Below are 24,484 nucleotides of genomic sequence, written 5' to 3' on the forward strand. Positions count from 1 at the left end.
AATTAAGACTAAAGCTATCTATTTTTGTTCCTGTGTTTAGATGAGCTGTTCTTCATTCATCAGCTAAAATGTGGCCTAAAGAAGAAGTATCAATGTATGTTTGAAGGAATGGCGAAGCATGGTGACTCCATACTTCTGAATAACATCTACACAGATCTCTATATCACTCAGGGTGGCAGTGAACAGGTCAATACTGAACATGAGGTCAGACAGATTGAAGTTGCTTCCAGGCGTCATGAATCTCAAGAGATTCAGATTAAATGCACAAATTTGTTTGAAGCTCCTGAACAGGATGAGGAGATCCGAACTGTACTGACAAAAGGAGTCGCTGGCATCGGAAAATCAGTCTCTGTGCAAAAGTTTGTTCTGGACTGGGCTGAAGGAAAAGAAAATCAGGATATCAGCTTCATATTTCCTCTTCCATTCAGAGAGATGAACTTAAAGGAGAAAGAAAAACTAAGTTTGATGGACCTTATAACTCATTTTTTCCCAGAAACAAAAGGACTGAACCTTACAAGACGGAATCAATTCAAAGTCCTGTTCATCCTTGATGGATTGGACGAATGTCGCCTTCCTCTGAAGTTTGATTGTAATGAGACGTGGAGTGATGTATCGTCACCAGCCTCTCTGGATGTTCTCCTAACGAACCTCATGAAGGGAAATCTGCTTCCTTCTGCTCTCATCTGGATCACCACCAGACCAGCAGCTGCCAGTAAGATTCCTCCTGACTGTATCGACCGGCTGACAGAGATACGAGGATTCAGTGACGCACAAAAGGAAGAGTACTTCAAAAAAAGATTCACGGATCAGAATCAGGGCAACACAATCATTGATCATGTTAAAAAATCAAAGAGTCTCTTTATCATGTGCCACATCCCAGTCTTCTGCTGGATTTCAGCCACTGTTCTCCAGAACATTCTGGAGGAGAAAAGAAATAATGATGTGAAAAACAATCAGGCTGATGAGATCTCTAAAACACCACAGGAATCAAATACTGAAGACTCTCCCAAGACTCTGACACAAATGTACACACACTTTCTCCGCTTTCAGATCCAGCAGAGCCGCCGAAAATATGATGGAGAATATGCAGCAGATGTTTCCTGGGATAAAGATGCCATCCTATCACTGGGGAAACTGGCATTTCATCAGCTGGAAAGAAACAACGTGATCTTCTATGACACAGACCTGGAAGCCTGTGGTATTGACGTCTATAAGGCATCAGTGTACTCAGGCATGTGTACCCAGATCTTTAAGGAGGAAACAGGGATCATTCTTGGTACCATGTACTGCTTTGTTCACTTGAGCATTCAAGAGTTTATTGCAGCCCTTTATGCACATCTGTTTCTAGACATCAACAAGAAAAGTGTGTTTGTTCATGAGTCTACAGAACAGGAAAACGAAAATGAAACCATGATTGATTTTCTGAAGACTGCAGTGGACGAGGCGCTCAAGAGTGACAATGGACACCTGGACCTTTTCCTTCGCTTCCTCCTCGGTCTGTCACTCCAGTCCAATCGACGACTCTTACGGGGTCTGTTGACACAGCGAGACGGCAATGACCAGAGCAACAAGGAAATAGTTCAGTACATCAAGCAGAAATTAGGAGGTAATCTGTCTGCAGAGAGATCCATCAATCTGTTCTACTGTCTGAATGAACTGAACGACCAAACTCTGGTGAAAGAGATTCAGACCCACCTTAGCAAAGGAAGTCTCTCATCTGGTGACCTTTCACCTGCCCAGTGGTCTGCTTTGGTCTTTGTGTTGTTGACATCAGAGGAAGAGCTGGAGGAGTTTGAGCTTCAGAAATTCAAGAAATCAGACGAGTGTCTCATTAGATTATCAGCAGTCATCAAAACCTCCAGAAGAGCTCTGTAAGTCATTTACTATGTTTTGTCATATTTTGCCCTCATGTGAAAAATGCATTTACTTACATTATTCTATAGTGATTCCACATCATGAACATGATCTTAACCCTGTAAAGCCTGACATGAAATAATGAAAATCTATTTTTTTAATGGAGACAATTTATCAATCCTTTAGACAAAATATAAAAGAACATTTAAAAATGTTCTTTTTTTTGTATCATGTGATACACCAGACTTTTGACTCATATAGAATTATATATTGGCTTACACTCATACTTGAGGAAGGAAAAATAAAAAAAAAAAATATTCAGATACCTTTTTGTTGTTGTTGTTGTTATTGTTATTTAAAAAAAAGTCAGAGGAAATTCTGAAAGGTTATAATATAAGCAATTTTTATATAATAGGTTAAATAAAGTACATATATATTATCAGTTGATACTCTATATGTCCAATAATTTGATATTTTAAATGCTTAGTTTTATGAGTAGTTCTGTAGTTTTAATTGTGTGTGTACTGCAATATGTAGATGATTGAGAGATTTAACAAAAACAGAAAACATTTATGAAAAACCTTGTTGGAGCATATTTAGTTTTAATTTCAAATTCAAGTTCAAATTCTTTTTTTTTTTTCAAATTATTTTTAAATTATTATTTCTAATTTAGTAAATATTAAAGGTGCCCTAGAATTGAAAATTGAATTTACCTTGGCATAATTGAATAACGAGTTCTGTACATGGAAAGACATACAGTATTAAACACCATTGTTTCCTCCTGTGATGCAACAGTCGGGATCATAAATCCCAATTTTTGCATATACCAGCCCATGTTCAAGGCAAGGCAGTATTAATGTCTGGAGCTGCACAGTAGACTTGTGCCGATATTCGGTAATGCGATAAATCGCGATAATGAATATGCACAATATTGTTATCGTGGGCATTTCAAAATACCGTAAATAATAATTTATTACCAATTATTAATTTTTTTATAATGCAATTAAGAATACTTTACCCATCAACCGTATAAAATGCAAAACATTGCTGTATTCTGCGTCAAAAGAACACGCGCTCAGATGTAAACAAACCCAAAGTACATGAGAAGCACATGGCGGAACGAGTGAAGGAGGCGTGCTGAATGAAAGTGCACGTTCACTCTCTGACAGCAGAGGGCGCTGATGGAACAGCAGAATGCAGCGGTTACCACGGAAACCGCGCAAACAAAGCAACTGCGATAGTTAAGTTTTTAAAATGCTTCAAACAGCCATTAATTTTTTTGTAATCTCAATGTTGTTCATCACCAAATACTTGAAGACTTAACAGTCTATTTTCAAACCTTAATCTGGACTACCTCATGCCCTAATTATTAGAAATGTTCTGATTATTTGGTATTGTTCAGAAAAAGTTTGAAACATGTCTTCATTAGTTAACATTTTAATTCATTATTACCAAACTGACAATAAAAATACTTATAAAGTATTAAATATTCTTAGTTAATGTTAATTTCTTAGTTACTGTTTAATTAATAACATTACTAAAATCAAAAGAGCTTATTTAATGGACCTGAGAGAAAACTAACGATAATCAGTTGTATTTCTTACATTAACAAAAACTAATACTTTCTGTATCAAATGTAGCTGTTGCTCAATCTTAGTTAATGCATTAAATAATGAGACCTTATTGTAAAGTGTTTCCTGTTGTTCTTTATAGCCTAATTCTTTTGCATTATAATCTGTTTGAAAATTTTACTTTATATTTTTTGTGTATTGTATTATTGTATTTAAACATTCAGAGTTATTTTTATTACAAAAAGAGTTCTTAAACCTGTTATACTATGACAACACTTTTTTTGCAACTTATTTCAATATCGTGATAATACCGTATACCGTGATAAAAGCTTCAGCAATTAATCGCAACATGAAAATTTGATACCGTCACATGCCTACTGCACAGCCGAATCATCAAAAGTTATGCAGGTATTGTGAATCATGCAAGCAGTGACAATAGCACAAATGGCAAATGGATCAATAATAATTGTTCATGATCCATGATATCATGATATATTTAGTGATATTTGTAAATTGTTTTTCTAAATGTTTCGTTAGCATGTTGCTAATGTACTGTTAAATGTGGTTAAAGTTACTATTGTTTCTTACTGTATTCATGGAGACCAGAGCCATGTCGTTATTTTCATTTTTAAACGCTTGCAGTCTGTATAAATGCATCTTCTTTCTTTCAACAGTGTAGCATTAGCCCCATTAGCCACGGAGCATAGCCTACTATCAAACTCATTTAGAATCAAATGTAAACATCCATAAAAATGATTACCTTACTTACGTGATCTGATATGCAGCATCACAAACACTTTGTAAAGATCCATTTTGAGAGAGCTGTGTGAACTTATTCTATTGTTTATATAATGTATTATGGAGTTGCGACTCTTGCCAGCTTTTGGACAGGGAGCACAAGCATTTAAAGGGGACACGCACTGAATCGGTGCATATTTAATTACACCCCAAAATAGGTAGTTTTAAACATTGTATAATAAAAAAATCTATGGGGTATTTTGAGCAGAAACTTCACAGACACATTCTGGGGACACTATATTACATACTGGGGACACTATATTATTATTCTGGAGACTTATATTACATCTTGTGAAATAGTGTTCTAGGGCACCTTTAAGTAAAATAAATATAAATCTGATTTCAGCAATTGTAATAGATGCAATTTTGCTATCTTTAAATTAATTATATTTCACCCATTGGCCACCCTGCTCTCTAAGATATCGGCATCAGCCATTGGTTGACCACTATGAATAATCAAGAAAACCTGAATTGCTTTAATCCAGTAAATGTTAATCTTGAAATATTAGTAACTAATACAATTTCTTAGGTTCTTAGATTTAAGTAACTTATCTTTACTTAAAATGTAAAGATTTCACAGCAAAAAGATGTATACATGTGAATGGAGGCATTTTTAGAACCTATTATATATATAATATGTGTGTGTGTGTGTGTGTGTGTTCCATCTAATTCTGTGATGTGATTTATTTCTCTTGTAGGTTAAATGATTGTAACTTAACAGACAAAAGCTGTTCAGATCTGGCTGCAATTCTTGGATCAGATACCAATCTGAAAGATCTGAACATGAACAATAATAATCTGCAGGATTCAGGATTGAAGCTTCTGTGCACTGGACTGAAGAATTTAAAGTGTAAATTGGAGATACTGAGGTAAGTTGAGCCACATGAGTCACATGACATGAGTGAGATGCGATGACTGACAGGAAAATGCCAGAAGCAAATGCGCAAGAGAACTTTTGCTAATAAAAGTTGCATTTCTTTTTTTTAGTACAAGTGAGTTTGTCTTTGTTTTAATGTTGTTGAGTTTTTCATTAAAAAATAATAATGAACCACAAACTAAGCATTCATTTTAAAATCCAAAGATATTTAATTTATGTGTTACAATGTGGGTATACCATCATCTGTCTTATTAATTTTATTAATATAAGCCAATTTTCAACATAAGCAAATTTGTCATTGTACTATTTTATTGTTGATGTTTTCATTAATAACAATGAAGCACAAACTAAGCATTTGTTTTAAATTAAGGGGAAAATAAAAAGACCTTTCTTTTATTTGTGTTAAAACGCGGGTATACCATGTCATCAGTCCTATTTGTTTTGTTAATAAAGGTTTGATGTTTAATATAAGCGAGTTTGTAATTGTACTATTTAAATGTTGTGTTTAAGAGTAATATTGAGTCAACATTAAGCATTCAATTGGTCCCAAGAAAAGGAAACTGATAAAGATAAAAATAAGAGCTACAGATACTGAGCTTCATTGACAAATGTCTTCTCTTGTAAAATATGTGGTGTCATTGGTAACGGTGTTGTCACAAGTTTATTCATCTGTTGGAAACTTTTCCCCTCAGCACATCCCTAGTATATAGCTTAGATGCTTAAGTAAAATGTTGATAAATACCTAGAATGCGAGATTAGTTGCTGCTGAGACTCTCTCGCTCTCTCAATTCTTGTTAAGTCTTAATGTTGGCTACAGACTGTCACGGTCACCAGTTCATTCACACTACATTTCCCATCATCCCTCCTTCTGATCACCTGCACTCCTTCAGCAATCACCCAGTCAAGTCACTCACCATTAATCACCTGCACCTGTCACTAATCATCCCATCAGCCATGGACTATTTAAGCACACACTTCAGCCACACTCATTGTATGTTCTCCCTAAAGCATACTAGATGATAACCCTATGCTCTGCTTACTTGGGTTTCCATTTTTCTAAGGGCAGGAACACACCAAGCTGACGGTCGGCCGTAGGGCATTTTTTGTTAGTCAGCCGATTAAGTTTTCTCAGTTTGTTCTGCACCATCGGCTGAAGTTGATCCTCATCTGCATTTTTCAGCCGATTCGACATGTTGAATCGGTGTCGGAGCTCGTCGGGCCATCTGATCATTCTGATTGGCTGTTCAGCTACTGCCACCTGCTGGTACGGAAAGGCATTTCATCTTGGAAAGGCAGAATGGACGTGCTACTTGGCCGTCGGCTGTCGAGTGTCAGTTTGGTGTGTCAGGCCAACTTTGGACCCAGATGCTGTCAACGTGAGCCAAACCTGCAGTCTGCTTTCGCCGCCACTAGTTCGTCGGCTTCAGCTTGGTGTGTTCCGGCCTTAAGAGGTTATCCTCTCCACCATTCCATGGGCTTCACTCCATCATCTTCATCTCCAACGTCTTCCTCCTGTGTCTCTGTGCCCTTCCCCTGTCTTCATAGATTACTCTGGTCAACTGCATCTGAGCTGTGTGCTCATCCGGTCTCCTTCATTCAGTAACTCATCTGCTACACTCAAGAAAGGACTGTTCAAGAAAGGACCACCCATTCATCTTCATTCATCTCTCTGCTTCATTTGGATACCTGTCTGTGTTTTCATTCTCGCCATGTTCAATAAACTGTGTTGAAAGTTCTCCCATTGTACTCTGAGTCTACATTCCGTTACACAGACATGTTACGAGTTTACTGTTGAGCACATAGTAATGTTAAAGGCTTCTTAGCATACCATTAATGCTTAGTTGAAAACCCAGTGTAATTATACAATACAGGTTTTTTTCTCCCTTAGGCTCTACACCAGAGGGTGCTGCAGTTCCCTCACACCCCTACTTCCCGCAATACTGCATGTAATACAAATGCTGCAGGGGATTATAATTTTTTTTAAGATAAAGTGTTTTCTATATACATATGTATATTCTAGTTCTTATATGATAACACTTAAATTGTGTTGTTTTTGTTTATAGCAATTTATAATTCAGTGATTTTAATCTTTATTTTCATACCTAGTGTTGAGTCAGAGTTCAGATAATTCTGTTAGAGCTGGTAAATGTGCCACAGAAAGGAGTGTGAGATCTTGTACATATCACTTATCTTAAGACTTATGTGACAGGAATAATGTATTTTAGTGTTTTTCAGGGACTTATGTATCTTCAATTCTGCTTTCAGCTTTGCAGCTATAGTCTCAACACTTCCAGTATTTTATGAGTGTTTTACACCACTGTGGAGGAATTTTGAGCTGCTTCAGCTCAGTGAAATATGTAGGCTTTCCAGCATGAGCTTTGTTGCAAGACTTTCTACAGCATTATAATGGAGTTGAAGTCTGGACTTTAATTAGGCCATTCCCAAACTTTAATTTTCTAATTTTTCAACCATTTCAACCATTTCTAACTTTCAAATAACTTTCATTTTTAAAAAGAACAAAATAAAATTCACTTTAAGGATTTCTATTGTTCAGGTTTAATGGATTAATCATCTGAATGTTTTCATTCCTGTTCTAGACTCTCTAACTGCAGTGTAACAGAAGAAGGTTATAAAGCTCTGGCTTCAGCTCTGAGATCAAACCCTTCACACCTGATAGAGCTGGATCTCACAGGAAATGATCCTGGACAATCAGGAGTGAAGAAGCTCAATGATTTACTACAGGATCCAAACTGTCAACTGAAGACACTGAGGTGAGACGGGATGAAATCATTAACAAAATTAGTTATATGCAGGTTAAATATTCATAACAAATATATTATTTTAGTTATACAATAAGCTGGACAATTTGTTGCATCAAAATGATGAAGATCAGATCAGATGCTGTGGGTTCTGATATGATGATGATAACCGTCAACACAGTTTAGTTGTGGTACAAGCTACAGGTCAAATTGACATTATGGGTCAGTATATGTGCTATTCTGGAGTATGGTATAACTTGACAATTAACATGCACAATTTTGTTTTTGTGCACACTTCTCATTAAAAATTCTAGATAACCTTTCAGTCAAATTGTTTTCTGAACACAGAACTCTAGTTTCTTTTAAATAACTCTATTAGACTTTTTCAAGTATTTATATATTTGTGTATTTAAATGTTCAAAGAAAAGTGTTACGTCTAAATAACTAACTAGAGCATGTCTTTAGTACAATAATTAAGTTTTTATTTTCAAGTCATGTTTGTAATGCAACAGGCATTTAGTTGAGAACGTCTCGGTTATGTATATAACCTTAGTTTCCTGAATAGGGAACGAGACGCTGCGTAGTCGCTATGGGAATGCCTCTGCGTGATGTCGTTGTGAAGCACGTATGAAATCTGTCCAATCGGGAGACCGAACGTCATAGGCGGGTGATGTCACTGACCAGGAACTATAAAGCCGGCCCAAAAACACTCACATTCAGCTTCTGAAAAACTGAAGCAAGTCACTTATGGGCATGCCGGGAGTATGGCAGGGTGATGCAGCGTCTTGTTCCCTATTCAGGGAACTAAGGTTATATACATAACCAACACGTTCCCTTTCAAGGGAACTGCAACGTCGCCATATGAGCAAGTGACCGTTCAAGTGAAGCCGAAGCGCACAACTCACAGTAACACCTGCGCCCCTGGAGTGGAGCCGAGGTCTAGTTCATAGAACCTCACAAATGTATGCAGTGAGGACCAGCCTGCCGCATCACAAATGTCACTTAGGGAAACCCCTGAAATTAAAGCCTTGGAGGCAGCCATACTCTGGGCCGAATGAGCCCTAACAGCCAATGGTGAAGGCTGTCCAACTGACTCATAAGCAAGTGAGATAGCCTCGACCACCCACTTGCTCATTCTCTGCTTGGATGCTGGGAGACCCTTCCTAGGTGCTCCGAAACATATAAACAGCTGTTCAGCTTTTCTCGACATGGCAGCTCTGTGGACATAAGCATCCAGTGCCCTAACCGGACACAGCAGGTTAAGCTTTTCCTGGTCCGATGATGTAAAAGGAGGAGGACAGAAGGCCTGCAGCACAATAGGTCTCACAGGATTAGTGAGGACCTTGTGTATATATCCCGGTCTGGGATGAAGGAAAGCCTTAACTTTACCAGGCGCAAATTCAAGGCACGATGGAGATACCGACAGGGCCTGTATGTCTCCAATTCTCTTGAGAGGCGTGATAGTGAGTAGAAACACGGTCTTTAGTGTTAGGAACTTTTCTAGCACCTCTTCGATGGGCTCGAAGGGGGCCATAGAAAGGCCTTGCAAAACAACGGCCAAATCCCAAGCCGGTACTCTCGTGCGTACTGCAGGTCTAAGCCTCAAAGTGCCACGGAGGAAACGAGTAATGAGCGCGTGTCTCCCCAAAGATACCCCACTGAAAGGAGCGTGGTAAGCAGCTAAGGCCGCCACGTACACCTTTAGCGTGGAGGGGGATAACCCTGAAGAAAATCTATCCTGTTGGAACTCCAGTACTGTGTTAACTGGGCAGTTAACTGGATCCCACTGGTGATTTTCACACCAAGAAGTGAATAATCTCCACTTTAAGGTGTAGAGTTTCCTCGTGGATGGAGCACTGGATTGGAGTATGGTCTCAACAACCTCGGTTGAGAGACCGGAATCTATGAGCTGTGCCCCCTCAGAGGCCATGCCCACAGCTTCCATAACTCCGGGCGGGGGTGCAGTATTAGACCGCCCGCCTGATCAGAATCTCCATCGGAGACCCGTCGAGGAGAGATACCAGGTCCGAGAACCAAACTCGGGCCGGCCAGAACGGGGCCACTAATAACAGACGGGCCCCGTCCCGGCAAACTCTCTCCAGAACTCCCGGGAGCAGCGCAATCGGGGGAAATGCATACAGCGGTAGCCTCGGCCACGGCTGTACCATAGCATCCAGCCCAAGAGGTGCTGGGTTTGACATCGAGAACCATAGTTGATAGTGAGTCGTCTCTCGAGACGCAAACAGATCCACTTGGGCTTCGCCGTAGTTCTCCCATAAGAGCTTCACCACCTCGGGGTGAAGTCTCCATTCCCCGGGCCTCGGCCCCTGCCTCGTCAGGATGTCTGCTCCCACATTCAGGTACCCTGGGATGTACACTGCTCTGAGGGAGAGCAGTTTCCCTTGGGACCACAGGAGGATCTGATTCGCCAGCTTGTATAAGGGGCATGACCTCAGACCCCCCTGATGATTTATATAAGAGACCACCGATGTGTTGTCTGATCGAACTAGCACATGATGGTCCCTGAGGTCTGGGAGGAAATATTTCAGTACTATAAATACCGCCATCATCTCCAGGCAGTTTATGTGCCACGAAAGATGATGGTCCTGCCACAGACCTCAAGTCGAGCGACCACTCATGATTGCCCCCCTGCCCGTGAGGGATGCATTCGTCGTTAGCGTGACGCGACGACTGAGAGCCCCCAGCACAGGTCCCTGGGACAGAAACCAAGGTTGCTTCCGTATGACTAGAGCACGTAAGCATCGCCGCGTGACTCTGATCATACGAAATGGATTCCTCCTCGGTGAGAACCCCTTGGTTTTGAGCCACCACTGAAGTGGTCTCATGTTCAGCAGGCCAAAAGGTATCACGTTGGACACTGCTGCCATAAGACTCAACAGACTCTGAGACTGTTTGACAGTGAGTGACTGGCCTAGCTTTATGTCTGAGACGGTAGTGAGGATCGATGTTATGCGAGCCGGAGACGGTTGTGCATAGTCACCGAATCCCAAACCACACCTAGATAAGTGGTCCTTTGAGCTGGAGAAAACAAACTTTTCTTTGCGTTTAGTCTCAACCCCAACCTTCTCATGTGAGCGAGAACAACATCTCGATGTTGAACCGCCAACTGCTCTGATTGAGCCAGAATCAACCAATCATCTATGTAGTTCAATATGCGGATGCCCTGCATACGCAAGGGCGTCAGAGCTGCGTCTACACATTTGGTGAAGGTGCGGGGTGACAGTGCTAGGCCGAAGGGAAGAACCCGATATTGGAATGCTTTGCCCCCGAAGGCAAACCTTAGGAACTTCCTGTGATGCGAGAAGATTGATACATGGAAATATGCGTCTTTTAGATCTATCATTACAAACCAGTCCTTGGACCTGATTTGTGACACGATATGTTTTATTGTCAGCATTTTGAACTTGAGCCTTGCTACCGTTCGATTCAGCTGACGCAGATCTAAAATCGGACGCAATCCCCCGTCTTTCTTTGGCACAATGAAATAGCGGCTGTAAAAGCCTGACTCCCTGCTGGGAGGAGGAACCCTTTCTATAACCTCCTTTCATGAGAACGTCTCTACTTCTTGTGCCAATACCATAGCCTGCTCGGGGCCTACCACCATGGGCAGAACCCCATTGAATCGGGGTGGGCGTGTTCTGAACTGAATCGCATACCCCTTTTCTACTGTGTGCAGGACCCATTGAGATACTTTTGACAGATTTTTCCACTCTGACAAAAAATCTACTAAGGGAACCAGCCTCTCGAGGCTGGCCTCTGGTGGAATATGGACAGCCAGCACAGTGCCCTGAAATGGAGCCCTGGCAGGAAACGACTGGCTTGGCTGCAGAGAGAGTGTGCCACCCTCGGGTGACACGCAGGGAACTACTGCGCCCCGGCATTGTGGCGGGGTTGGCAGAGCGCCCCCCTGAGGGTACCGAAGACAAACGGGCACCGTAGAAAGAGGTGAACACCGCTTGACTCTGGAGGGGACCAGCCTCAGGATCCTGACTGATCTGGCGTCAGGATTTCTTAGACGAAGCCCTCTTAGCAGCAATGACGGCCCTCAGATCCGTCTTGCCCTTCGAAGGCTTCACCTGAGAGAGTTGCCCCGCATCCCAGCTCCTCGGAGGGAGTAGCAATGCTCTGGTATTGTCTGTGTCCTTCAGCAGGTCAGCTTGGTATGCTTGCATGAATGGTATCTACGCCAATATTAGTCTTTCTGTTTATCCCGAGGTTTACCGTAGTCAACCGGATCCGGGCCGTATCCAGATGAGACCGAGGACCGGTGCCCTGACACAACCACAACGCAGCCCTGAAGTATCAGCAGAGATCGAGTCAATTAGATTGTCCATTGTGAAGGCTTCATCGATACGACAGCCAGTAGCACAGTTCCTCATCAGACCGTCCATACCGGCGTGATGAATACGATCCTCAACTAGACCACAATGCAGCCCTGAAGTATCAGCAGAGATCGAGTCAACTAGATCGTCCATTGTAAAGGCCTCATCGATACGACAGCCAGTAGCACAGTTCCGCAACAGACCGTCCATACCGGCGTGATGAATATGATCCTCAACTGGACCACACGCAGCCCTGAAGTATCAGCAGAGATCGAGTCAACTAGATCATCCATTGTGAAGGCCTCATCAACATGACAGCCAGTGCCACAGTTCCTCAACAGACCATCCATACCGGTGTGATGAATACGATCCTCAACTGGACTACAAGGCAGCCCTGAAGTATCAGCAGAGATCAAGTCAACTAGATCATCCATTGTGAAGGCCTCATCAACACGACAGCCAGTAGCACAGTTCCTCAACAAACCGTCCATACCGGCATGATGAATACGATCCTCAACTGGATGGTACTGAAATAAATACTTTGAATGTTGCGATCCTATCAGACTTATGATAGCAACCTGAATCGTAACAAAGCACTGTTCGCCGGAGGAGAACTGGCCCCCCGACTAAGCCTGGTTTCTCCCAAGGTTTTTTTTCCTGCATTTTAACACCTATTTGCCACCTGATGTCACCTGTTGGAGTTTGGGTTCCATGCCACTGTCGCCTTTGGCTTGCTTAGTTGGGGACACTTGACATTTGACTTCACATTTGATATTCAACAGTATTCTTGACATTTATTCAACAGTGCTTTTGATCTGCCTGCATTGACACTATTCTTTAAGAGAAAAAATTATATACCAGTTATCAATGTAAAGCTGCTTTGACACAATCTGCATTGTAAAAAGCGCTATATAAATAAAGGTGACTTGACTTGACTTGCAGGATGGACATAGTGTGCAAGCACGCTGCAGCTTGACCTGCTGCCGAGTACGCTTTGCCCACTAGCGCTGATGTTGTTTTCCGTGGCTTAGTGGGCAACGTCGGGGCTTTAAGGGACGATGCCGCCTGCGGAGAGAGATGGCTCGCAAGCGTCTCTTCCACTCTTGGCGTCGCCCCGTACCCGTGTTTCCTCAGACCAACCACATTGCTGTAGATGGAAGTCTGAGGTGTATAAACACGGGTAGACACCGGTCTCTTCCACGACCTCGACACCTCGGTGTGGAGGACGGGAAAAAACGGTAGTGCACGACGTGGAGGCTGAACAGATCTAGATGGTAGGAAACGTTCACCTAGTTTGCTTTTTACATGCTGCTCTTGTTTCTCGGCTTGCCAGTCAATGTTTAACTTGGCAACAGCACGAGAAACCACCTCCATGAGCTCCTCGCTCGCGGGAGATTGAAGTGGCGAGTCTTCAGATTCTCCCGTTGCCATGCTGACAACATCCAGCTCCTCAGAACTAGACGCCATCATGACTGTATCCACCGGAGCAGAAGAAACCGCAATGCGTGCTTCCTGCCTCTGGATAGATACATTGGATACAGCAGGTGAAGACAGAGATAAGGCTGGGCCCGTCTCTAACCCCTCTGCTACATCCATTTGCGAACACCAGGACATGAGGCGCCGCCCTGCCTCAGCAGAAGCGGGACCCGAGCCCTGAGGAATGCGAACCGAGCCGCTTTCCTCGAAGAGGGCCCGGCGGGAGCGCAGCGTTTTTAAAGGTAGCTGCTCACAATGCACACAGGCAGCCCTCTCGAGAGCTGCCTGGGCATGCTGCACTCCCAAACAAACAACGCACATTTCATGTGTGTCCCCACCCAGGATAAAACACGGGCAGGGATGAACACACTTCCTGAACGGTTGTTCGCTCGCCATAGCAATATAATGATATATATATATATATATAGTGACAGACAACAATAAATAAGACAGACAATATCACACGTAGTGCTTGCTGAAGACACAGAAGCTGAATGTGAGTGTTTTTGGGCCGGCTTTATAGTTCCTGGTCAGTGACGTCACCCGCCTATGACGTTCCGTCTCCCGATTGGACAGATTTCATACGTGCTTCACAACAAGTGCAGCGTGAGTTCCCTTGAAAGGGAACTGAATTGACTCTTCTGCAGATTTTTGAGTGCTGCTGCAGATGAAGCCTGTCAGTATGTGAAGAGAGTTGTGGGTAAAGACCCGTTACTCCTGAGAGAGCTGAAACTGAGTGAACATGAACTAGGAGACACACGAGTGAATCAGATCTCTGCTCTACTGCAGGATAAACACTGTCAACTCAACACACTGATGTGAGTATTGTTCATTTATTTAAAGTATTACATTACATTTGATTGTAATATTACTGTAGCTGATAATAATATAGGTCCTTCTCAAAAAATTAGCATATTGTGATAAAAGTTCATTATTTTCCATAGTGTAATGATAAAAATTAAACTTTCATATATTTTAGATTCATTGCACACCAACTGAAATATTTCAGGTCTTTTATTGTTTTAATACTGATGATTTTGGCATACAGCTCATGAAAACCCCAAATTCCTATCTCAAAAAATTAGCATATTTCATCCGACCAATAAAAGAAAAGTGTTTTTAATACAAAAAAAGTCAACCTTCAAATAATTATGTTCAGTTATGCACTCAATACTTGGTCGGGAATCCTTTTGCAGAAATGACTGCTTCAATGCGGCGTGGCATGGAGGCAATCAGCCTGTGGCACTGCTGAGGTGTTATGGAGGCCCAGGATGCTTCGATAGCGGCCTTAAGCTCATCCAGAGTGTTGGGTCTTGCGTCTCTCAACTTTCTCTTCACAATATCCCACAGATTCTCTATGGGGTTCAGGTCAGGAGAGTTGGCAGGCCAATTGAGCACAGTAATACCATGGTCAGTAAACCATTTACCAGTGGTTTTTGGCACTGTGAGCAGGTGCCAGGTCGTGCTGAAAAACGAAATCTTCATCTCCATAAAGCTTTTCAGCAGATGGAAGCATGAAGTGCTCCAAAATCTCCTGATAGCTAGCTGCATTGACCCTGCCCTTGATAAAACACAGTGGACCAACACCAGCAGCTGACATGGCACCCAGACCATCACTGACTGTGGGTACTTGACACTGGACTTCAGGCATTTTGGCATTTCCTTCTCCCCAGTCTTCCTCCAGACTCTGGCACCTTGATTTCCGAATGACATGCAAAACTGAGCAACAGTCCAGTGCTGCTTCTCTGTAGCCCAGGTCAGGCGCTTCTGCTGCTGTTTCTGGTTCAAAAGTGGCTTGACCTGGGGAATGCGGCACCTGTAGCCCATTTCCTGCACACGCCTGTGCACGGTGGCTCTGGATGTTTCTACTCCAGACTCAGTCCACCGCTTCCGCAGGTCCCCCAAGGTCTGGAATCGGTCCTTCTCCACAATCTTCCTCAGGGTCCGGTCACCTCTTCTCGTTGTGCAGCGTTTTTTGCCACACTTTTTCCTTCCCACAGACTTCCCACTGAGGTGCCTTGATACAGCACTCTGGGAACAGCCTATTCGTTCAGAAATTTCTTTCTGTGTCTTACCCTCTCGCTTGAGGGTGTCAATGATGGCCTTCTGGACAGCAGTCTTACCCATGATTGCGGTTTTGAGTAATGAACCAGGCTGGGAGTTTTTAAAAGCCTCAGGAATCTTTTGCAGGTGTTTAGAGTTAATTAGTTGATTCAGATGATTAGGTTAATAGCTCGTTTAGAGAACCTTTTCATGATATGCTAATTTTTTGAGATAGGAATTTTGGGTTTTCATGAGCTGTATGCTAAAATCATCAGTATTAAAACAATAAAAGACCTGAAATATTTCAGTTGGTGTGCAATGAATCTAAAAATATGAAAGTTTAATTTTTATCATTACATTATGGAAAATAATGAACTTTTATCACAATATGCTAATTTTTTGAGAAGGACCTGTATTTCCTCACGTATTTGAGTCAGAGCAGTTTTTTTCTCAGCTACAACAATGTAAAGTAATACAATTAAACAGGAAATTAAAAACAATTTAAATGTGACATCAAGCTTTAAATATTTGACTAAGTGAGACAGTCTAATCATGGGTCAATAATAATTTCAGTTACTGCAGAGGGAGAACTAGAGTTATTATCATTATACTGTACAGCAGTTACAGTGTGATTGAAGTTTATTTATTTCGAGACAGCAGAGCTTATGTTTAACTCTTTATAACAGTGCACTTTCTGCGTTTTCCCTATTGGTCACAATTTTTTATCTAGTTATATAAATAGATGTGCATAAATCTGCCTTTTGAACAGAGAATAAAGAATAGAGAGATCAAATAAATAGTTAAAACGAAAGAGAAGAAACAGTACCTTCAGCACACAGAACTAGTGTAACTGGGTCTCAAAACAGACTTGGAAACTAAATGCTGCTGAAGCTCTTCAATAAGATGATCATCGTAGATGTGAACTATTGTTATTTCTCTGTCTTCAGTCTGAGTGAATGCAGTATTACAGAGAAACAGTGTGTGATCCTGACTTCAGCTCTGAAATCAAACCTGTCACACCTGAGAGAGTTGAACCTGAGCTGGAATAAACTAGAAAACACAGGAGTGAAGCACCTATGTGACATACTGAAGGATTCACTGGAGAGATTGAGGTCAGTAACATTCTTCACATACAAGAATCAAAATGCTTAAAATCACTTTAACAGTTTAAACTAAAACACTTTAGCCCATTCCCAAACTTTAATTTTCTATTTTTTCGAATATTTTCAGATTGTTGTGAATCATTCAGATTAAAGACTTTCACAGCTCTACAGTTTTAGATAATTGAAACCTTAAAAGTGATGTTGATGTCTAACATATTAAAGTTCTCTGTCTCTTTTGTTTGCCTCCATATTCAGTTGTCAGTTTCTGCAACTAACTTTCAATACATTTGTACAAAGAACAAAATAAAATTCACTTTGAGGATTTCTGTTGTTCAGGTTTAACTGATTAATCAGCTGTTTGTTGTCATTCCTGTTCTAGACTCTCTAACTGCAGTGTAACAGAAGAAGGTTATAAAGCTCTGGCTTCAGCTCTGAGATCAAACCCTTCACACCTGATAGAGCTGGATCTCACAGGAAATGATCCTGGACAATCAGGAGTGAAGGAGCTCAGTGATTTACTACAGGATCCAAACAGTCAACTGAAGACACTGAGGTGAGACAGGATGAAATAATTAACAAAATTAGTTATATTCAGGCTAAATATTCATAAACAAATATTATTTTAGCTATACATTAAGCTGGACAATTTGTTGCATCAAAAATGATGAAAATCAGATCCTGTGGGTTCTGACATGATGATAACCTTAAACACAGTTTAGTCGTGGTACAAGCTACAGGTCAAATAGACATTATGGGTCAGTATATGTGCTATTCTAGAGTATGGTATACCTTGACAATTAACATTCACAAATTAGTTTTTGTGCACACTTCTTATTAAAAATTCTACATAATCTTTGTCAAATTGTTTTCTGAACATAATTGTTTTTCACAGGCCAGCTTTCTCTGCTGATGTTTTTCACACCTCTTGTTTAAAAGCCAGAAAGACTTTGAGGCCTTAATTTCACACTCTGTATTCATACTGAAAATCGTGATCTAGTGAGCTTTTGCCCTTCTTCTCTGTGGGACGTTTCTGTTCTTATAAGTTTGCTTTAGGACGGAGTGTCGCTCGAGTTTTTTAAATAACTATTAGACTTTGTTTTCAAGTATTTATATATTTGTGTATTTAAATGTTCAAAGAAAAGTGTAACATCTAAATAACTAACTAGAACTTGTCTTTAGAACTATAATTAAGTTTATCTTATCAATCATTTTTGTAATGCAACAGACATTTAGTTGAGAACTGGATTGACTCTTCTGCAGGTTTTTGAGTGCTGCTGCAGATGAAGCCTGTCAGTATGTGGAGAGAGTTGTGGGTAAAAACCCGTTACTCCAGAGAGAGCTGAATCTAAGTGATCATAAACTAGGAGACACACGAGTGAATAAGATTGCTGCTCTACTGCAGGATAAACACTGTCGACTCAACACACTGATGTGAGTGTTGTTCATTTATTTAAAATATTACATTACTTTTAATTGTAATGTTACTGTAACTGATAATGATATTTCCTCAATTATTTGAGTCAGAGCAGGTTTTTTTCCTCAGCCACAACAATTTAAAGTGATAAAATGAAACAGGAAATTAAAAACACGCAATTTAAATGTGACATCAAGCTTTAGATATTGAATTAATAATTTAATTATTTCAATTACTGTAGAGGGTTTTTTTCCAGAGCTTAAACTCTTCAAATAAGTGATAGATTGAAAAAAACAGCTGCTCTATAAACACAGAAGTCTTTCCTAACTTTCACAGGTTAATTCTGTGTAAATTAAACAATAACCACCACTACTTAATTCAAATAAACATGAACAAAATTAAAATAACAAAGAAAGACTTGACTAAGAAACATGAACATGAAACTCACCAACAGCAGTTACAGGGATCAAAGCCAGACATAAGGCAATGATAACATGAGGGCTATATATACACACAGACACTAATGAACAAACAAGAAACACCTGAACACAATGAACTAATGAAAACGTGACACATGAAACAAGGAACCAATCAGAACATGAACAAGGGGAGGCACATGGCAAGATCACATGAAGAGCAAGACTGAGAGAATTATACAAAATAAAAGACATGAAAACATAAACTAAACTAAACCTGGAACAGACGTGACACTGCCTCACGGTGCAGCACTAAAGCAGATGAACCTTTTCCAAAACTTGTTTGATTGTCTTCTGCTTCAGGAAATACTTTTATTCCTTAATCTGTTAATGTTTGTTTATACAATTATTCATTGTTCATGTTTGTTCACAGTGGATTAACTAATGTTTACAGAAAACTTACAGAAAACAAAAACTGTATTAGTAAATGTTGAAACATGCATTAAGGTTATTAAATACTGTACTAGTATTGTCCATCATTGGTTCATGTTAACTAATGTAATGTTAACAAATGAAAGATTATTGTAAAGTGTTATTGAGTCAACAATGTGTCTGAAAACAACCGACATAAGCACATGTGTCCTAGTGATCAAACAAAGGGTAACATTGACATGAAAGAACCTTAAAGATGAAATGAAAGAATGTGTAAACTAACATAAATAGATTGATGATTTCAGCTTTTGTATTGTTACAGTGTCTGTAGTATATTTAAATGAACAATGTGTCATCTTTCTCCATGTTACCTGCACCTGGATATCCCTGTTTATTTGTCAGCAAATGTCTGCTGGATGAAGATAAACATGTTAGTTGATCATCATAGATCTGAGTCATTGTCTTTCCTCTTTCTGTCGTCAGTCTGTGTGGATGCAGAATTACAGAGAAACAGTGTGTCATCCTGACTTCAGCTCTGAAATCAAACCCGTCACACCTGAGAGATCTGGACCTGAGCTGGAATAAACTAGGAGACTCTGGAGTGAAAAACCTCAGTGATCTACTGATAAACCCACAAGTCAAGCTGGAGAATCTACAGTTAGTATCATTATACTGTATTTACATTTAGTTTATTTTAAGTCAACAGGGCACAAGTCACATCATTTGTAGCGCTGCATCTCCATCTGAAGAAAGATTCAGAAATGGTTTTAGTTAAAGGATTATTTTACTTTCAAATGAAAATTAGCCCAAGCTTTACTCACCCTCAAGTCATCCTAGGTGTATATGACTTTCTTCTTTCTGATGAACATAAATAGAGAAATATTAATAAATATCCTGACGCATCTGAGCTTTATAATGGTACTGATAGGGATCAATGAAGATGAGCTGAAAAACTGTTTCCATCCACATCCATCCATAATAAATAAAACGGCATTTAACAAATATTTGTTTTCATTTTCACAATTTTCATTTTCAAATTTTCGCTTTTTATATTTAGGCCCTATACATCTTTTTAAAACTTTAAAATATTTTTAACTATTATTTTGCATTTTAGAGACATTTTAAGCACAAATTTGCAAGTGTATTATTATTTACTTTATTATTCCTATTTTATATATTACTATTTTATTATTACTGGAGCCATGTGGAGTACATTTATTATGGATGGATGTGGATGGAGGCACTTTCTTCAGCTCATACTCATTGATCCCGTTCACTGCCATTATAAAGCTCGGATGCATCAGGATATTTATTAATATTTCTTTGATTATGTTCATCAGAAAGAAGAAAATCATATATATCTAGGATGGCTTGAGGGTGAGTAAAGCTTGGGCTTGGAAAAGACAACTCACTGAAATGCTATTTAAACTTATTTTTCTGAGACTACAATTTCTGACTTTAACTCCTCTTAGAGGTTTTAAGCTAGAACTACCAAATTTGGCTCAATCCTTCAGACTGTTCTGACTTGGTGTACTTTATCTTTTCTAACTGATCAGACTTACAGTTTTCCTAAAAATTACTATTAAATCTCAGAAAAATCCCATTGACTTTCATTGATGAATGTTCAGAGGAGCCAAAACTGTTCATACTCCAACTGACAAAATTCAGATTTAAACAAACTGAAGCCCATTAGACTCAATTAAACTGACATTCTATTTCTAATCCATTGAAACTCATTCAAACTCTATCTATCTGTCTATCTATCTAAACCATCTTTCAAACTGAAAACATCCATCCTTTTAAAACTACTTTAAACTTTCTGTATCAGTAAAAAGCATTAAACTTCGAAGCGTTTTAAACTTGTTTTAAAATTTTAAAATTGTTTCATATGCTGGAATCTGACAAATGTTTGCTGTGAAATAAGACAGAAGTGAGAACAGACTAAAAAACAGTGTAAAAAATTGTCATGAATGGCTGGTTGTAATGAAGCTCACGACAATGGAGAATACAATAACACTATCTTTAATCACAAATCTAACATGTAGAAGAGATAAAACACAATTTTATATTAATCTAGAGTGATAAATTCACTTATTTTTGGGATTGAGGACAGATCCAGACTTGGATTGTTTCTAGTATCCTCAAATGCTCCTGTCTTGATTTGTTTGTTTCTATCATTAAGTTTCCATGTTTTTGCTGGTTTATTAGTGACTGTGTGACATTTATTCATGATTCATTTAACTCACACATGAACTGAACATGGATTTGAGTCATTTTGTCTTTCTGTCTTCAGTCTGTATGGATGCAATATTACAGAGAAACAGTGTGTCATCCTGACTTCAGCTCTGAAATCAAACCCGTCACACCTGAGAGAGTTGAACCTGAGTGAGAATAAACTAGGAGACTCTGGAGTGAAAAACCTCAGTGATCTACTGATGAACCCACAATTCAAGCTGGAGAAACTACAGTTAGTATCATTATAATGTACAGCAGTTACAGTGTGATTGAAGTTTATTTATTTTAAGACAGCAGAGCTTATGTTTCATTCTTTATAGCAGTGCACTTTCTGGGTTTTCCCTATTGGTCACATTTTTTATTATTATTATTAAAATTTATTATTATTATTTTTTTTATCTAGTTAGTAATTGTTGAAATTCCAACATTTGATATGATGTACTGATTGTGTACTTGCAGACATCTGCCTTTGCAACAGAGAATAAAGAATAGAGAGATCAAATAAATAGTTAAAATGAAAGAGAAGAAACAGTATCTTCAGCACACAGAACTAGTGTAACTGGGTTTCAAAACAGACTATTGGAAACTAAATGCTGCTGAAGCTCTTCAATAAGATGATCATCATAGATGTGAACTGTTGTTATTTTTCTGTCTTCAGTCTGAGTGAATGCAGTATTACAGAGAAACAGTGTGTCATCCTGACTTCAGCTCTGAAATCAAACCCGTCACACCTGAGAGAGCTGAACCTGAGCTGGAATAAAATAGGAAATTCAGGAGTGAAGCACCTATGTGACGTACTGAAGGATTCATACTGTAAACTGGAGAGATTGAGGTCAGTAACATTCTTCACATTCAAGAATTAAAATGCTTAAAATCACTTTAACAGTTTAAACTAAAACACTTTATACTCAGTATCTCACAATGAGTCTGAGTTCACATTGGTGTAAAATTCTTCACCTTAATGATTTGTTTGTAAGATAATCTCTATTCATCTGTTTGTGTCTTTCTAGTCTACAGGACTGTGGCATTACAGATGTTTCTTCTTTAACTCAGTCTTTGACTAACTCAAAAGCACTGCAGTTTTTAAAAGAGCTTGATCTGAGACACAATATGATAGGAGACTCAAAGCGGCGGCTCAGATACGTGTTACGAGACTCAAACTGTAAACTGAGGTGAGGAAACATCAATTTGTCACAGCTTTTAACAACAACACCTGCTTTATTAACTGTGTCAGTAATGAATCATTTCAGTCTGAAAATAGACTTGTTCAGATTGTAGGAAAACGCTGCACTCCTGCTAAAATCAGTGCGTTCAGCTTCAGCTCACAGCCGTCCAGCCTCACATGAGAAATGTCTCTGTCTCTAGTGTGTTTTTACTTTGACAAGCAACACGTCACACTACTTTACACTCACTTTACTTTCAGTTATTTACTAAGAGCCCTACAAACATGTTTAAACTAGAGGACAAACGGCTTTAACTAAAGGTTTTTCAGAATATCATTTGTATTTGCTCCCTGTGGTTTATTCCATACGCCGTACGCTCATTAGTTTCTTCTTTACAGTCACTCAATAGAAGTCACACCAACACAAACACACAAACATACAGTAGGTGGCCATCCAAAACGGTGTTTCTACCGCCGCGCGTGCCGCCGCCGCCGCGTCGCAAAGTGCATTTGCAGCTTTTGACCGCTGAGTGGCGCTTTAACCACATGTTATCCAACAAATGCATCAAAGCACATTTATCTTTATGCAAAATGTAAATTTTCTCACATATTAGGCCTATATTTATCACAAATACATTTTTGTATTTATATTTTAAACTCCTTTAATAAAACAACATGGATTTTTGACACGCACAGGCTACTTTGTTATTCGTTACCTGTCCTTTATTTGACAGATAGCCTAACTACTTAGGAAAAATATAGTATATCTGTTATATCTAATATATCTGTTTAGACACTGATTAATAAATTGTTGCGTGTTTCATGAATTATATCCCTTTATTTTAGTAAAACGTGAGTCACTGAATAATTTCGCTCCCATTATTAAGGCAATTTAGCTAAATCATTTTAAGGCGAATTAGCTAAATCATTGAAACTAAAAAGAATGGACGGATTAATAAAACGTCATAAAAAACTGCAACTCCTGCAGCCGCATTTAAATGCAGGGGTGTATTCTAATCCTTAAAATATCAAATATCAAATTCAGAAACAACACATTACAGCGGATAGATTGCCTCTTATTTAACACAGACCTACGAATTTATTATCGAATTGCGATATTTCTTTCTTTTTAGGTACAATTATTTGCTGAGTTTAAGTTCATTTTTGAGACATTTCAGATTCTCGCAGAGAGACAGCTGAAAGCGCACCCTGTTTTTTTATTTTATTTTATTTACTAAAGCACAATGTTTTGTTGTTATTGTGAGCGTACACAAATAAAAGTAGACCATTTGTAGTCTTGCACTAATCTGTAGGCTATCGCCAAAAATGACGGAAGGCCTGTTTTAAGTTGTTTCAGCTGTCATGAGGAGAAAATCCATCAGAACGCGCCGGCGCTTTCGTCGGCCAGAGGGATAAAAATGTAACTAATTTAGTTTCATATTTATATTTAAATATTGGGCTATAGCCTAATATAATTTTTTTAAAGATGTCACCAATGTTGATTATGAAAAGTGAATAGCATGACAGATGCGCAATGTCGGGAGACAAATGCAGCGGGTTAGATGTGTTCGACCACTTCATTAAGTTTTGTTTTATAGTAAGTCTTTCTTTAAAGTGAATTTCGTTTTGTAGAAATTGTATCTTAATTTCAATCAATGTTTCATCAACCAATTGCCTATATTTAATAATTAGGAAGAAAACCATGAACGTCGGGTGTGGAATGGATTGAAGTGCGTAACATGTTTCCGCGGCCTTTGAATAAGGCTGAAGCAATAGACGTCTTTCTGTTTTATTAAATTTCTTAAATACGTGTCTTTATTAATTAATTGATAAGATGTTTTGGTCTAACAATATATTTTAGCTGCTCTAAATTCTAAGTTAGACACAAATTTGCGTATAGGCTATATAAGGTTCCCTTCTAGACAAGCGCGTAAATTGCTGTCAGCAAAGACCGAACATATTTATTTGTCTCGGCACACGACCGCTAACAGTAACACAGCA

General features: G+C 39.4%; 1 protein-coding gene across 10 annotated transcripts in view; it reads left to right on the top strand.

Moving 5' to 3' along the window:
* LOC125250291 (NACHT, LRR and PYD domains-containing protein 12-like) overlaps positions 1 to 24,484 on the top strand; it is a 128,071-nt gene that overhangs the window by 98,372 nt on the left and 5,215 nt on the right. For 6 of the 10 annotated variants that reach the window (XM_048162803.1, XM_048162807.1, XM_048162799.1 and 3 more), the window contains 7 exons: positions 7,698 to 7,871; positions 14,326 to 14,496; positions 16,669 to 16,833; positions 17,204 to 17,377; positions 19,570 to 19,743; positions 21,380 to 21,553; positions 22,332 to 22,493. In XM_048162803.1, the coding sequence (XP_048018760.1) occupies positions 7,698 to 7,871; positions 14,326 to 14,496; positions 16,669 to 16,833; positions 17,204 to 17,377; positions 19,570 to 19,743; positions 21,380 to 21,553; positions 22,332 to 22,493 (1,194 nt within the window). Of the gene's footprint in view, positions 1 to 40; positions 1,872 to 4,921; positions 5,093 to 7,697; positions 7,872 to 14,325; positions 14,497 to 16,668; positions 16,834 to 17,203; positions 17,378 to 19,569; positions 19,744 to 21,379; positions 21,554 to 22,331; positions 22,494 to 24,484 lie in introns of all 10 variants that reach the window. The other 4 variants (XM_048162809.1, XM_048162802.1, XM_048162805.1 and 1 more) reach the window with 4 other exon arrangements.

This window comes from Megalobrama amblycephala, linkage group LG17 (assembly GCF_018812025.1).
Source record: "Megalobrama amblycephala isolate DHTTF-2021 linkage group LG17, ASM1881202v1, whole genome shotgun sequence".
NCBI lineage: Eukaryota > Metazoa > Chordata > Actinopteri > Cypriniformes > Xenocyprididae > Megalobrama > Megalobrama amblycephala.